The sequence below is a fragment of the Arvicanthis niloticus genome, chromosome 2 (genome assembly GCF_011762505.2).
Source record: "Arvicanthis niloticus isolate mArvNil1 chromosome 2, mArvNil1.pat.X, whole genome shotgun sequence".
NCBI classification, from domain to species: domain Eukaryota; kingdom Metazoa; phylum Chordata; class Mammalia; order Rodentia; family Muridae; genus Arvicanthis; species Arvicanthis niloticus.
Genome location: NC_047659.1, coordinates 48,489,525 through 48,506,639, shown reverse-complemented (window position 1 = coordinate 48,506,639; position 17,115 = coordinate 48,489,525). Strand labels below are relative to the sequence as shown.

At 36.4% G+C, this 17,115-nt stretch overlaps 1 protein-coding gene across 2 annotated transcripts in view; it reads left to right on the top strand.

Annotated features, from left to right (window-relative positions):
• The window catches only part of Sp3 (Sp3 transcription factor), a 45,839-nt gene that overhangs the window by 24,376 nt on the left and 4,348 nt on the right, over positions 1-17,115 (top strand). For both annotated transcript variants that reach the window (XM_034494290.2, XM_034494289.2), the window contains one exon: positions 11,806-11,998. In XM_034494290.2, the coding sequence (XP_034350181.1) occupies positions 11,806-11,998 (193 nt within the window). The remainder of the gene's footprint in view (positions 1-11,805; positions 11,999-17,115) is intronic.

Genomic DNA, 17,115 nt, shown 5'->3' with positions numbered 1-17,115 from the left:
AGCTGCAAAAACTTAGGTGGCAAGGACTTGTCTTTGTTTTAGGAGATGAGCTTGGGAAACAAATGATAGTTTAGCTGCCATTGACTCCAGCAAAGAAAGAGTGAACTAGAAAAGAATTGACCAGGTTTTTGAATAGGGGTGAGATTCCCACCTCTGTGTACTGAGATTAAAGGTGCGTGATTAGAAACAGCAATGTTACTAAGAGATAAAGTGGAAAAAAAAATTTAGGAAATAATTGAGTCAGTCCTTTGGAGGATACGATTTTTGATCCATTCAGTTATGACAGCTACTCACTCTCATTGTTACCACAGGAAAGATTAAAGTGACTTAGCAGTTTGCCTTTCAGTCTGATTAGGAGGAAAGGGACACTAAAGGTGTTGATGGCCAAGTCTGGGGAAATTAAATAGAACAGAGAAACCTGTTAGACCTAAGGCAAAGCACAGGTTTTTAGGAAAGGTGTAGTTTAGACATTGGCATTTGGAACTGTCAATCAGATGAGACCTTGTAACTTTTTCACTTGTGTAGCTGAAGAAACTGCAGGCCTGGACATAAGTCTGAAAGAGGTGCAATTTCAAGATTGATGTAGCCTGACTCTTCTCTTCTGTATTGAGGGGCGAGGTATGTTTTTATGTGGGAAGAAGAGTAAGTTGAACTGAGACTTGGAGTGACAAAATTCTTCTTAGTCTACTTTTTTAAGCACATGATAGGCTTGCCCTTTCCTGTGGTCACTGACATTAGCTGTGGCAGCATTCTTTATGACTAGTAAAGTGAGAGTGAAGATGAAAGCCGGGGGTATAATTTGCCATTCACCCCTATGTCGTTCTTGGTAACACTTATTTGGAGCCTTGGTTGCTAATGGACTATAAGGGAACAGATCTTTGTTAACTTGAATTGATGGTGTATAAAATTAGTGAGAAATAAAAAAAGATTTTGCTGTGTCAAACCATCAGGATGTTAGGATTGGTGTGTTTTTTTGGTTTTTCGAGACAGGGTTTCTCTGTATAGCCTTGGCTGTCCTGGAACTCACTCTCTAGACCAGGCTGAGATCCGCCTCAGAGATCCGCCTGCCTCTGCCTCCCAAGTGCTGGGATTAAAGGCGTGCGCCACCACTGCTCGGCAGGATTGTTTGTCATAGAACCTTACCTTACTAGTCCTGACTTGGTGTGTTAGAATGTGATTGTGAGGAGCTGGAGAGATGTCTCAGGGTTAAAAGCACCTGTTCTTGAGGAGAGAACCAGGATTGAATTCTCAGTGCCCACTGATGTGGTGGCTCACAACTGTCTGTAACACCATCCTTTGGTCTCCTTGGGCTCTGCGTTCATGTGGTACACAGACATGTATACAGGCAGAACACCCACATATATAAAGTAAAAATAAATAAGTCTTAAGAACCCCAGCAACAACAAAACTAGAATCTGGAGATTTTTAGTGTTCTAAGTCTTATGTAATAACTGTAAGTTACTTTTAATAAATAGGGTTACTACACAAAGATTAATATCCTGAGCATCCTAATATAGATAATGTTTAATTGATTTTGGATCATTTCTATGCAAACTATATTACTCAAAATTTCCTAAATAATTCATGCTCTTAGAGCTTTAAAAAGTACTTTAAAATGATAGTTATTTTTTGAAGTAGTAATACTCTTACAGTGTTCAATTTAAAAAATTTATAACTTAAACTTACTAAAAAGGATCCGAGGTTATTTTAGTTTCAGAAAATGAGTTTATATATTCTGTCATTACCATTGTATTTTAAATTACAAGAATAATGCAGTGGCTAGAGAATATGACTAAATCTAGGTGGTTGGTTTGAGACCAGATTTCAGCCCAGGCTGGGCCTTAGATTTGCAGTTTTCCTCTTAAGTGCTACAGTTACAGTAGGAGTATGCCTATCAATGCCTGGCTAAAATCTATTATCTTTAAGGATATTTTAATAGCTTTTTACAAACCATTAAGTTTGAAAAAAGTTCTTACAATACAATTAAAATAGATTAATAATAAAATTTTCTTTTGAGGCAGAGTTTCAAACTTGGAATCCTTTTGCCCCAGCTGTCTGAGTGCTGGGTTTGCAGTTGTATGAGGAGTACAGGTGTGCACCAGCATGCTTAGTGCTCCATTTTTGTATTCTTGGTGAATAGCAGAAACACATGGCTAAGAGGCTGGAGGCTACTGGGTAAAAGCTACAGAAAACTTTATCATAGTTAGAGAAGTGAACATTTATAAAACATTGTACAATCTAGGGCTGTTATAATATAAACTACTCATGTTCTTAATAATGGGTACGGCTATAAAGCGAATATCCTCAACTACTTATACTAAGAAAGCAGTTTATTTCTGTTATTTTTTGACAGGTGGGTATTTGAGGAGATGAGAAGAAGTGAGGTGAATTAGGACTCCATTTCTGTTATAATTTTGAATCAAGATCAACTTTATATCTTAAGTTTGAATACTTAATATTCCTTTTTTTTTTTTTTTTTTGGCTTTTTGTTGTTGTTGTTGTTGTTGTTGTTGGTTTTTCGAGACAGGGTTTCTCTGTGTAGTCCTGGCTGTCCTGGAACTCACTCTGTAGACCAGGCTGGCCTCGAACTCAGAAATCCGCTTGCCTCTGCCTCCCAAGTGCTGGGATTAAAGGCGTGCGCCACCACCGCCCGGCTTGAATGCTTAATGTTCCTAATCACTTTCAGGTCATTAGTTTGTAAAACTCGAATCTATTCTTAATATGAATGTTTGATACTGTTAGGATTTGAATGGTGTGAGTTATGGTAGTTTCAAATAAATCCACTTGTTTCTTTTTTTTGGATAGCAATTATGAATTATTGAGACATTTTAAGTTTAGTGAGAGCATCAAAACTTTGGATTAACTTAAAAACATTTTTTAAAATCTGGAGAAAAGGGAAACTTTTAGTATAGCTTATGCAGAAAATGTAGAGCCTTAGGAAAGAGTATGTAATTTTGTAATATTTCTGCACCTCTTTCATCATTATTCTAAACTTTTTTTGACATTGATTTTTATCTGTGAGATTTCTAAAAACAAGTCCTCTATAAGTGGGAGACATTTCTAGTTTTTGCTTCAGTTGTGGTTAAAAAAAACAAACCATTAACTTTATCTTACCTTTGTGTGTGTGTGTGTGTGTGTGTGTGTGTGTGTGTGTGTGTTTATTTATTTATTTTGTGTGCAGGTACAGGCAAGTACATATGCACCATAATGCACGAGTGGAGTCAGAGAACAGCTTTTGAGAGTTGAAACTCTTTCTACCATGCAGGTTCTGGGGATTAAGGCTTGAATTTTTTTGTACTCTCTATCCAGCCTTATCCATTAAGCCATCATGTTAGTCCTTAACGTTTTTAAATGTTAAGTATGTTCATATTGTACAACAGAACACCTACACTTTCTGTTACTGCAAAACCACAATTCTGTATGTATTCAGTACAAACTTTCTGTCTTTCTTCTCTTTAGACTGTGGCAGTATTCTTTCTGCTTCAATAATTTTGGCTACTTTTTAGATACTTGATGTTAATGGAATTTCTGTTTTGTTATTTGCTTATTTCAATTAGTGTAATGTTTTGAGCTATTTCTACTTTCTAGTGTGTAGCAGGTTTTAACTGAGACTACGTACTCCACTATAGTATTGAATATGTAGATATATAATAAAATAAAATTCATCTCAGGTTTTTAATGTCATTTTATGAAACTGCAGGTAATGTATCTTATACATGTGGGAAGCATAATAGTGCTCCTGGCTTTGATGGAAAGAACTAATGTACTAAGGGTGTCTGCGTGCCTGCGTGCATGCACACACGCACATGTACTCATACATGCTTGGGTGTGGCATATGATATGGCTGATGTGCTTGTGGGTCAGTGAGGCCAGAGTTCAGTGCACACTGTCTTTCTCAGTTGCTTTTCACCTTTCTCCCCTCCCCTTTCCTCCTCCCTCCCACTCCCTCTTCCCTTTCTCTGAGGCAGTGTCTGACTGTGTAATCCTGGCTGGCCTTAAGCTCACAGAGCTCTCTGTTTGTCTATGCTTTTAAAGTGCTGAGATTAAAGGTGTAGATTACCACATCTGTCCTACACCTTATTTTTGAGATACTATTTCTTAAAGAACCTGGAATTCACTGATGACACCAGAACAGCTCCCCACCCCCACCTCTGGTATCCTCAGCATTGGGATTATGGGCATATACCATTGAACCTGGCTCTTTACATGGGGGGGGGGGAGGGGTGTGTGAGGATCTAAACTCAGTTCTACATGAAGTTTGTACCCACGAAGCCATTTCTCAGCCCCAGGAATTATTATTAAGGCCTCTATATATTTTTTTCTATATAGTATCTTTGTCCATTTTAACTGTAACTTAAGGTAAACTAGCTTTTTGACAACCTCCCCTCCCCCCTTTGTGTAATGGCTGTGGTTGTGGCTGTCCTGGAACTTGGATCTGTAGTTTGAGGCTGGCTCAAACTCACAGAGATCCATCTGCATCTGCCTCCCACGTGCTGGGATTAAAGGTGTGCATCACCATGCCTGGCAGCTAGGCAACATCTTTATAGTATCATCTAGAAGAAAATATTAACATAAGGGTAGTTGGAGGCATGTAATGAGGTATATTAAGTGCTTATGGTGCAAAAGTATTAATAAATGTATTAACTATCATTGTCTAATAGGTTAGAACACTATTCTTTACCAGGTTAAATAAAGTAAATCCAATATTAGTTTACTAATTTACTACATTAATAGTAGGTACATGATCTCTTTCTCATATTTGTGGTAAGGTGATAAAGTGGGATCTTTTATAGGGTATTTAGAAAGCCTGTTATTTACAGGTACATGCCTTGTTCGTCTTTGTGTTTAAATAGGTTGTATTGTGTAAATTTGATAGGAAGAATAATTCTCCAGAATAGTTTGTATGTGGATTGAGAAGCTATGGTGATAATCTGAGAAAACTGTGGTTAAAAAAACAGTATTTAATAAGGGGTCAATTTTAGTTGAGACAAAGTAAAGTTATAGAAGAGTAGTGATCCAATCTAAGGAGCTAGGGTTTGGGGGAAGATTGCTTACTCTTAAGGTTGAGATAATGCAGTATGTGCATATATATATATATATGAGTGAATCAGGAATGGTGGCTCATGCCTTTAAACCAGCACTTGGGAATCTGAGACAGGAGGGTTCCCCAAATTCAAGGCCAGCTTGGACTACATGGTGAATTTTAGGCCAGCCTGGGCTACTGAGTGAGACCTTATCTTATAAACAAAACAAAAACCAAAAAGGTACACAAATCTATCTTGCATTCCTTTGATTAGACTAGGGAACTTAAATTTCTAGAAACCCACATCTAAACTATCCCTTCGCCGGGCGGTGGCGGCGCACGCCTTTAATCCCAGCACTTGGGAGGCAGAGGCAGGAGGATTTCTGAGTTTGAGGCCAGCCTGGTCTACAGAGTGAGTTCCAGGACAGCCAGGGCTACACAGAAAAACCCTGTCTCGAAAAACCAAAAAAAAAAAAAAAACCTATCCCTTCAAAAGAAAATTAGGGAAAAGTTTTTTTGATAGCTCTGGGATGTCCATAAGAATCTGAAGTTAGGAAAACCTAAGTAAACAATGTGTGAGATTTTGTAGGACATATCCTGTAATTCTGAGTGTGGTTTCTATAGCAGGTAGGAATGATTAAATAAACTTTAAAAATAAATGGAGTATTTTCACCAGTGCTTTTTAAAAAAATTAAAGGAAGGGAATATGAAAGACTTGGATAAACAGCCATACACTTGGTAAAGGAGAATGTCTCATTTTATCAACACTATCTCAATTAATATTAATCCAGTGCTAGCTATTTATATTATATATGTACATTCCAGACTTAACAAAGCAGTCAAGATTGTAAATAGTCTGTTAGGTCTATTGATAAATAGCACCTAGTTTAGAAAGAGTTAGTTAGGATGTTTTTTTCTGGTAATACCTATAATAGAAACTCAGATGTGTCCTGAGCTAGTGCTTACTTGATATTGAAAATTAGTTTTATCTTTGTAGTCATATTGTATGCTCCTGTGTGTGTCTTCTGCATGTCTCATTATGTTTCTGTTTTTCTCTTTGACATTTCAGCTATTACATGTGCAGGAACTTTTTCAAAATGCATTTTCTACTACCCCTAACAAGCTTGTTTTGCAGTTAGGTCTTAAAAAACAACCACAATCATAGGACAAATACAGTGTCTGATGTTTTAGACCAGAGGGAAACTTAAACATTTTGAGGAAGATAACAGCTCTTCGTTTGTAAAGTTCTTAAATGTGTTATGAAATAACCTTGGATTTCTGTCTAATTTTTTTAATTTAACTTTGCTTTTCCTCAAATACTAAATCATTTAAAGAAGCACATTTGCTTTTTTAAAAACTGCTGATGTATGTTGTACAGGAATGCTACTTGATATAAAAGCAAGTTTATATAGTATTTTGAGTAATCTTGCATGTTAAATTTACTATTGTGGGCTAGCCTGGGGAATGCCCTGACATATTTATGTGTGTCTGTATTCAAGGAGGTGAGAGAAATGTTGACTTCTTAAAGTTAGAGCTCCAGGTAGTTGTGAGCTACCTGATGTAGGTGCCAGGAATTGAACACAGGTCCTCTGCAAGAACAGTATGAGCCACCACGGAGTCGTTTCTCCAGCCTGACATTTTCTAACTCTGTGTTGGTCAGTTTCTAGTCCCGTGTAATACCCAGTACAGTCAAATTTGAAAAGGTTTGTTTACAATTGTAGAGGCTTCAGTCTGTGAACAGTTAGTTGGCTTTGCCTTCTTGGATGTTAGCACGAAGGTGTGTCTGGTAGATGAATACTGCTTATCTTAGGGTTCTACTATTTCCTTCAAGCATATGCACTCAGTGACCTAAAGATTTTGTTTTTGAGCCTGGGCTAGCCTTGAACTCCCATTTCTCTTAAGTGCTGGGGTTACAGGAGTTGATGATATCTATGCTCAGCTGTCCCCTCTATTACTGATTTTTGTAGTGTCATTGCATTCTATATGTCTTAATAACAGTTATGCTAATGACAGTCAAACTTAGGTTGGTAAGCCAGTATTGTACCTTAACTCTGGAACTCTGCTATCATTGTCTTCATCTGGTATTTTAAAACTTTTACCCCTTTCCTACAACTTGATACCCACAGTTACTGGCAGTTCTTTATCTTTTCTGTTACTAAGGACAAACCTTTGAGTGTTAACCTGTTTGTGTTCTTGTAGCCTATTATCAGACCTATTCCCAGCTATCTTTGGCTTTGCCTTCAAAATATTTCTTGACTGAGTCATTCTGCAACCTCCTTGTCAACACCCTAATTTCTGACCATCCCTTCCCCCCTTTTAAAGACCTGATCTCAGGGTGTAGATTAGATTGGCTTGAAATTCAGTATATAGCCTAGGCAGGCTTTGATTTTTGGGCTCCTTCTGCAACAGCCTCCTTAGTGCTAGGACTGCAGGCATGCATCAAGGCCGCTAGACAGTACCATCTTTGGCTGTAGTTTGTTTCTAAAGACTGTAGCTCTAGCTGCCCAAGAACTCATCACATAGACCAGGCTGGTCTTGAATTCACAGAGTTCTGCCTGCTTTTGCTTCATAGTGCTGGGCTTAAAATCTATGTCACTATATTTTGTAATTTGTTGTAGTAATTTATAATAACTTCCTAATATAAATTGCTATTGCCTGTGCTTGTCTGCCACTGTCTTCTAGCAGACTTTATTCAGCATCCAGGACAGTCCTGGGTTTATTTTAATAAAATCATGTTTAAATATTACCACTCCTTTCAGTACTTCTCAGAATAACATGTAAAGTTCTTAAACTAGCCTGCATAATAATGTATATCATATATGGTTCTCTTCCTTTGCCTACTCCATTTTTGCCTCTTTGATCTATGTACCATTCTCCACATTGATTATATTCTTGCCATACAGACTGTTTTTTTCCCCTTGAACTCATCAGACATATATCCAGCTTTCTGTTCTTTGTGCTTTGGCCACACCCACTCCATTACCATCTTCAGGTCAGATGTCACCACACTGGCAGAAAATGTCTCTGTCAACTGTTAAAAATAGTAATTACTCCCTTCTCTTAACTTCCTATTCCTCCTTAGCCTTTCTTCTTCCATATCTTAATTGCTACCAAGTGCTCCTGCTTACTTGTCCTCTCCTAATTAAAAGGTGAACCTGATAAATACATGAATTTAACTCTTGTTAGCAGTTCTCTCCTTAGAACCTAGAAGAGTGACTTAACATGCTTCAACTATTTATGTATTTGTTGAACAGATAAGTTACATTCTAAACTTCAAATTATGAACATGAGTTTTTGAGGATATCCTAGATTTCTGGGTTTCAACTCATAAGTTGGGGAAAGAACTAGAGATGCAAACACAATAAAAGAGGGGCTGGAGAGATGGCTCAGTGGTTAAGAGCACTGATTGCTCTTCTAGAGGTCCTGAATTTAATTCCCAGCAACCACATGATGGCTCACAACCATTTGTAATGGAATCTGATGCACTCTTCTGATGTGTTTGAAGACAGTGACAATGTACTCACATATATAAAATAGAAATAAATCTTTAAAAAAAAACACAGAGGGAACAACTTGAATATCCTTTACTTTTAAAGTTTTCAGCCACCAGATGAAACTCATACTGTGCGTGCAGGCTCATCTAGGTAATTATTGAAATGCCTAGATTAGTGAATGTTTTTTTGGTCTCTTATCTAACAGAAGAAAAAGTTGATTGATCTGTCAGCCAAACCTTTTAAGTACTCTTGATTATTATCTCTTTTTGGCAGTTTGACCTCTTCCTCCTCCTCCAATGTACTAGATTTTTTTCATAAGCAGTGAAGCATAGTCATCTTTACTGTCTCTCAGAACAGCACTTACTCTGTCTGTCTGTCTGTCTGTCTGTCTGTCTACCCACCTATTTCAGAGCACTTCTTGTTTGTAAACTTTCAAACTTCTGCTCCATGTCTCTCACACACTTAAGAAGTTTTTTATACTTGTTTTTCTTTTAAAAATACTTCTTCTTTTTTTTTTTTTTAACCAAGGTTGTGTGTGTGTGTGTGTGTGTGTTTGTTTGTGCAGGCACACGTACGTGCGAAGGTGCAGTAGCATGGCTGCAGATACAGAGGTCAGAGGTTTCTGGTCACAAGCAGTTGTAAGCAAGTTGTAAACTTGATGTGGGTGCTAGGAACTGAACGTAGGTCTTCTGCAAGAGTAGTATGTGTTCTTAAACCACTGAGCCATCTCTCCAGTCTTCTGTTTTGTTGTGATAAGAGTTTTTTTTTTTTTTTTCCCCTGTAGACTTTAAACTTATGAACTCCCTGCCTTAATCATCCCAGAGGTCTGAGACTACATGTGTATAACAACATGCACCCAATTATACTTGTCATTAATACTTTTTTGCTCACTATTTTATGTATTTGTGGTTGGAGAGAGATGGCTCAGTGGTTAAAAGCATGTGCTGCTTTTGCAGAGGATCCAAGTTAGATCCTCAGTACCCATGTTGCCCCCCAGAGTTCTAATGTCTTTGACATCCACAGGCACCTACATTTACACATAATTCATATGTAGATATACATAATTAAGAAGAATAAAAATACCCAGCACTTGGGAGGCAGAGGCAGGTGGATTTCTGAGTTCGAGGCCAGCCTGGTTTACAGAGTGAGTGCCAGGACTACACAGAGAAGCCCTGTCTCCAAAAAAAAAAAAAAAAAAAGGGATAAAAATAAATTTAAAAGTTAGAATAAATAATTATGTGTTAATGCTTGTGTGTGGGTATGTGCATATGAGTACAGGCACCTTTGGAGGCCAGAAGTGGCTGTTGGATCCCCTGTAACTGGAACTCTAGGAATTTGGAACTGCCATGTGGGTACAGGGAACCAAACCTGGTCCCTCCCTAAAAGCAGTACACTGAGATGGCTCTCCAGCCCCTGCAGTAATTCTTATGTCATTGATTGGCACTAGTATCCACCCAGCTTAGGCCCAGAATTCCTTCTCCTCTTCTTACCTCAGGTTCAATTTTTATGTTTTGTTTTCTTGTGTAGTCTTGGTTGTTCTGGAACCCAGGCTGGCCTCCAACTCAGAGATTCGCCTGCCTCTGTCTTCTGAGTGCTGGACTTAAAGGTATGTGGTCACTCCACCCAGCTTCCTCTAGACTTTTTATGTGGTTGAGTTTGTTTTGCACTACTGTTTTTTTTTTTTTTTTTTAAAAAGGAGTTACATTTTATTTTATGTTTCCTGGTGCTTGGAATCAAATATTGGGCACTCTAACACTGAGCCACACCCTACCCCTGCACACTTTATTTTCAAGGTTATTTTTGTTTAAAGCATTAGTGATTAGTATCTAAAATAAGATTTTTAGGTTTACATACATGTGTTTCATGAATTTGGGTTCTTTTTTGTTTACAGTTTTTTGTGTGTTTATTTCTTTCAAGGATTTTATGTGATACTTTTATCAAAATATTATCTTTTAAAACCACATTTCTGTGTTGCAGAAAATGTAGTTGCCATAGATTCACTTAGAAAGTGATGCATTTGGCCGGGTGGTGGTGGTAGTTGATGCATGCCTTTAATAATCCCAGCACTTAGGAGACAAAGGCAGCTGGATCTCTTGAGTTCAAGGCTAGCCAGGTTCCAGAGTGAGTTCCAGGACAGTCAGAGTTACACAGAGAAACTTCTTAGGAAAAAAAGAAGGATGATGCATTATTGCATTGTTGATGCGTATAGATCTTTATAACACACCTTCTTGCTATATTCATTTTGCTTTCCAGTCTGGTTTATAATAAAGCACAAACTGCCACAGACTTCCACATATACTTCTATAGCAATGTTGTAGCCATTTTAAGTACTTCAGTAATCGTTGACTTTAAAGCTTGAGTTTGTATGTTAAACTGTAAAATTGAATTCAGGTCTATGTTCTTATCTGTTTGACTGTCCTGTGGGGCAGGCCCCTGTGTAACTCCCCCTTCCTCCCTGTGTGTGTGTGTGTGTGTGTGTGTGTGTGTGTGTGTGTGTGTCTGTGTCTGTGTCTGTGTCTGGAGGCTGGCAATTGACCTTGGGTGTCTGCCTCAATTATGTACCTTACTTTTGAGGCAGAATCTCTTTGTGAATCTGAAGTGTGTATCCTCCTTGATGCTGTCCTTAACCTCATAATGCGTCTACTGCAGTGCTCAACTTTTATGTGGATATTGGGTGATCTTAACTCAGATCCTCATGCTTTTGAGGCAGGGCACCATACTGACTGAGGTATGTTCCTAGCCCTGTGAATGCATTTCTTTACGTTCATATGGTACCTTAGAGCGGCTACAAGTTGTAAGATACTAAAGACACGTGTTTCATACTAAATTGATTGAGAAATCTATTGGGCCTGCTGTTGCAGCCTCAAATTTCACCTACTTGGTATGCTGATGTAGGAGGTTGCAAGTTCAGGACCAGCCTGGGAATCTTAATCATAGCAATTCTCAAAACAAAAAATTAAAATAGAAAAAAATAAAAGGGCTGTGAGGTCCCAGGATTGGCCCTCCAGTCACTCAGTTGACTAATTGTAATTAATGCATTAGAAGTTTCACATTTCTTACTGGATCTTTTAAAAAAGTAAGCTCTACTGCTTGCCATAGTCTGTCTTCTGATGACATTATTATTAAAAATAAAATATATTGTTTTGGAAGGAAAATGAATATGCTTTACAGATAGTTGATTTTTTTTCTTTATATACTACTCTTAGAAAAGTTGGAAACTAATGTTTGTCTTTTTAAAGCAGTAGGCTACATCTCATGTATGTGTGCCAATCCCCTTTTTATCTCTAGATATTAGGATCAAGGAAGAAGAACCTGATCCTGAAGAGTGGCAGCTCAGTGGTGATTCTACATTGAATACCAATGACCTAACACACTTACGAGTACAAGTGGTAGATGAAGAAGGGGACCAACAACATCAAGAAGGAAAAAGACTTCGAAGGGTAGCTTGCACCTGTCCCAACTGTAAAGAAGGTGGTGGGAGGTATGCATACATCAACCATGTGTTGTTGTTTTAAGGAGTGCTAATATCAGCCTAACTTTTAAGACATTGCATGCCATGTCACTTAATTATGATAAATTATTTATTATATGATCATCTTGGGTGTGTGACTGTATGAGTGGCTAAAGTTAGAAAAAAAATACAAATTTTATATCTAAATGCCTTTTAAATTAAATTTGCTTAGTCTTTAAAAGAATATAACATGCAGTTTTATAGGCCCCATTTTATTAGCCTGTTTGCTAACCAGCAATGAGTTTGGCCTAAATAGAGAAAAAAAATAGCTTGAGAATGCTATATAAAAGTAAGAAATTACTATTTTCAACAGAAATGGGGGTGAAGGGCCTTAATGATGGTGAGTTATTGTTTTGAAAATATCCTCATTCTTTTTAATACACACATGCCAGACAAACACTTGATAGGAATAGGCTCAGAATGGTTGGTAATTGCTTTAAATGTAGCTATATAGTAAGCTTATTAAGAAATTTTATTAGATCATAAAAAATACAAAAGCTATCCTGATATTATAAGAAACATTCAAATGATTGGTACAGTGTTACTGAAAATGGGATAAAAAAGATTTATTAGTCAAATGTTAGCAAAAAGAAAACAGCAATGTTGGTATCAAGCAAGATGTGATTAACTGGAAAGTGTTAGGCAAGATTATATGTCATAATGACAACAATGACATTTCTGTTTAGATTCAATAGTTTTAGTATCTATCTGTTTGTTAGTTTTGAATATATGAAGCAAAGACAGAATCATAAAGTTGTGCTAACCAAATCTCCAGTCATTATTGTGAAAGGCTACAATACCTTTCTCCTATGTACTAATTTAAGTATTCAAAATGTGCTGAACAGTATTACTGTATATGGATGCTCATGGCTATAAACTTGATTATCTTTCAGCTCTCTGGTTGATCTTGATTGATTTGTACTTTGATCAGTTTGTTTGCAACAATAATGACTAGGACAGAGATACTTTCAGGCCTAAGAACCACAAAAAGGGGAGGGGACTGATAGCTGCTAACATTTGAAAACTATAGTGGCACATCTGTATCACACACACAGGTCATTGTGCAGTCAGTGAAATAGAAGTGCCACTAATTTGAGGTAGCAGAGTGGGAAGGAAAAAGAAATGTAAAGCATCATACAACTGGATTTTATACCCATTAATATACTCCCAAATTTTAACCTTTATATTTTGTTGCTAACTTAGGGTCTGCTTCTGAACCTGACCTTTAGATATTTATACTGAATGTTGAATTCTGGATAGGTAGTAACTTTTCTGAAATTTACTCTTTTTAGAGGCTCTTTCAAGATGTATTATTTATCAAATCTAATTGGTGGTCAATGCTTGGCCTTGCTTCACTTTTTAAAGTTAAACATTTTTAAACTAACATATTCCCCAAATTCAGAAAACAACACAAAAAAGCCCCACAAATAACATACGACCTCAAGGTTTAACCACCATAATATTTTTTGTGCACTATTACATTTATTTTAAAGTAGAATCATCCTATTCTCACTGTTTATGTCTCTTGTAAATTTTTGTGGCCGTACTTTTAAGTCTGATCTGTGTCATTTTTTTAATCTATTATATTATATTGTATGTGGATAAATAATAACTTTCTCCTTTGGGCTTTGTCATAATCCTCACACATATGTTCTTGAACATCTGTCTGATTGTCTCATTAGTGTATGTTGACAAAAATAGAATTGTTGGGTCAAAAGGAATTGTCTGCTAAATAGCTGTCCTGCTTTCTCCTTAACACTAGCAGTGTCTTAGTTATCACCTGTAACCATTTCTTACTTTTTACTTTTTTAAAAAAAAAAAAAGAAAAAAACTTTTAAAGTTTGATAGACAAGAATAACTTTTATTTTAGTGTGTGTTTTATTGCTTGGTGAGGTTGAGCATTTCTAGTATTTAATTTTTAAACTTTATTTTGTGAATTGATTGTCTTGTGGAACTGTTAATTTATGTGAACTGTCACATGTACAAGTGTATTTTCTCAGTTCTTTGTACATGGCTCTTTGTGTTGGTGGCCTGCGGAGCTCATTATGTGAATGAGTGAAGGCACTCACTTATAAGTAACAAACATTCTTAAACAACAAAACAAATGAGCTTTTTAGAGGCTAAAAATTACCTATGCCAGAAATCGTAGAAAGTAAATCTTTTCATAGAATGTATTTTTGTTTCTTCATTGACTTAGTAGTGTACTAATTCTAAGTAATTAAAAAATCAAGGTTCTTGTAGTTGACTTAACAGAATTCAGTAAGTATTAATGCATTAGGCCTACTTGCAGCTAATTATTAGAAGCATTAACATAGTCTAGAACATCCTACAATTTAAGATTTTTGTTTTTAAAGACTAGAATATTGGCCTTTTTTTCCTTAACCATTTTCTCAATATATGCATAAATGGGTAAGATAATATTTTTAGAAAACTAATTTCATCTTTAGAAAACTATTTTGTTTACTTTTTTTGAGCAAGCTCTAAAAGAAAATATTTCAGGGGCTGGAGAGATGTCTCAGTAATTAAGAGTATTGACTCTTTGCTAAGGACCCAGGTTTGTTCTTAACACCCGTATGACAGCTTACAAACATATGTAAGTGGAATCCCAGGGAGTCCAATTTCCTTTTTTCTGGCCTCTGTGGTCACTGCGCACTTGTAGTGACTTACATATAGGAAAAAGACTCATTCGTAGAAAATAAAAAAATAGGTTTAAATAAAAAAAATTAAAATTGTTCAGTTAGCCAGTCTTTATATAGCAGAACCACTCTTTAGACTCTAGTTGAAGAAACAATTGTAATGAAAAAATGATCTAAAGGCATTATTGGTACATGGGTTTTGCATGAATTAAGCATCAATTCATTAAATTATTTTTGCAAAGTTTGTTTTGTCAGCATTTTTCAGTTTGTGTTTCTGCCACCATAAGCCAAACAGGCTGTAGTTCTTAAAACTTTCCTTAACTCTGTCCAGAATTTGGATTAATTCTGTGTTGTCATTGAATTATTGGGGCACAAATTTAGGCAGTCAGAAACGGAAATTTAAAATTGCTAATTACATGGGGTTATATAATGGACAATGAGTTCAGGATAGAAACATGATTACACTTGAAGACCTCTTTACCTTGCTTCATAGGATAGGTTGTGAACACATAATGGTCTATCTAGGTCTTCCCTGGGGTCAGATGTCCTTAAGTACTAAGTACAGCAAGGTAAACATTTACCTTAAATTGTGGTACAGTAGTATGCAACTTGATTTTTTTTTTTCTTAGATGTATTACCCATTTTTAATGACTGTTCTTTGTTTGGCATACAATTCAACAGAAAAAAACAAGTTACCTATTGTTTTTCTCAGTCCTTTAAGAACCCATGTTTGTTGCTGTTCAGTTGTCAGCCTTGTATTTTGTTGGTGCTCACAGGCTAAATTTTGCTAAGCTTGTGAAATTACACTTTTGAGTTTATAAAATCATACTATTTCACCCAAGTGGTAGCCTTATTAGCAGAGGGATGTGAAGTCATGAGTGAATTGAGTTGGGTTTCCTGTGAAATTGCTATGGTGAACGCAATACTTATACCAATAAAGACATTGTTCTTTCTCTTAGGTCTACTTAAGAGTAAAGCAAAATTTAAAAAGCTAACTCATGGAAAGACTTGAGCATTGAAAATCAGGCAGAACAAAACTTTTTCTCAGCTCAGCTCTTTAAAGAGACTTAGAAATTGGGGGTGGACTGGAGCAGGAACTAGAATGTGTTAGATTTTGACATCCGTGCCCTTGAGACAACAGCATGATTCCTCCTTGTCTTTACTTATGCTATTCCTCTGCCTGGAATGCCTTCCCTCCTTTCTATCTAAATCCTACCCACCTCCTCCACGAAGCCTTCTCTAACTACTGGAGCCCACATTGATGCCTCCCTGTTCAGAACACCTATGGCACCTAACAGCCAGCACTGCACCGTTTAGCACTGTTTGTCCTATGGCAATTTCACATGCTACTGAGTGTGAGTACATTAAAATATAAATGTGGGGGACTATGCATTTTCCAGTGAAGTTTGAAAAACGATAGGTATATTGTATACAGGAGGATTTAGTAGTTGTGAAAGGTTTACAGGCTACACTTAGACTGAGTTGAGGGAGGAGGGGAGTTGGGGGAGGGGTTGAAAGTACCTTTTTTTCTTTTTTCTTTTTCTTTTTGTTTAAATCTTAGAGAAACACTGTAAAGTTTGTTTGGTGTAGTTTTCATAATTATGTCCAAAAAGTCATGCTTTAAAAAGGATAATTTAGTAACAATCTAATTTTTGTTTTCAAGAAATGTTTTTGTAGTATTTAATGCTATTGAAATACAGTTTCTGGATTCGAAAAAGTTTCTTCTTGCTTAGACTAAGATGCCTCTGTTCACTCATCTAAGAACATCTCCCAAACTGTCCTTTGTATCAAATACTTAAGTGTAATGTACAATTTTGCACTGTGGAGAAAATGATAGTTTGTTATATATCTTGTGAATAATTTTGGGTGCCTTTATGGTTTTTGGGGGGAGATTTTAACAGTAAAGATAATTTTGATTTGTATTTGTTGTGTGGGATACTAGGAAAGTTGACTTAGCTTTAGCTAATCATTAAAAATGTGGATCTCCAAATCAGTGTATGTCAGGGTGTGACTGTTCAAGTACTTATGTTCTTAAGTCATGTTAATTTAAAACCTGCTTAAGCTGTCTATCTACCTTCTAATTGTACCTGTGACAAGTTTTTGTACACTATTCTTTGGATAATAAATTATAAAAATGATATCTGATATCATGACTGAATAAAACTAGTTTCCTATACTATTAATTGAATTGGTTCTGTGCATAGTATTTGCGAACGAGTCTAATGGGATAGTTACTAGCTTTATTGTGCGTTCTTTGTGTATGAAGTGTCATTTTAGTTATATTATTGAATATAGCAATATCAGACAACAGTCAGTTCTGGGATAAAATTCATACATTAAATTTGTACATTTAAAAACCATTAATTTTCACTTAAATAGACTTAAAATGGTTTTGGTTTCTGATATGTTGGTGATAATATTTTCTGTTTGAAATTGAAGAAGCTATATGAC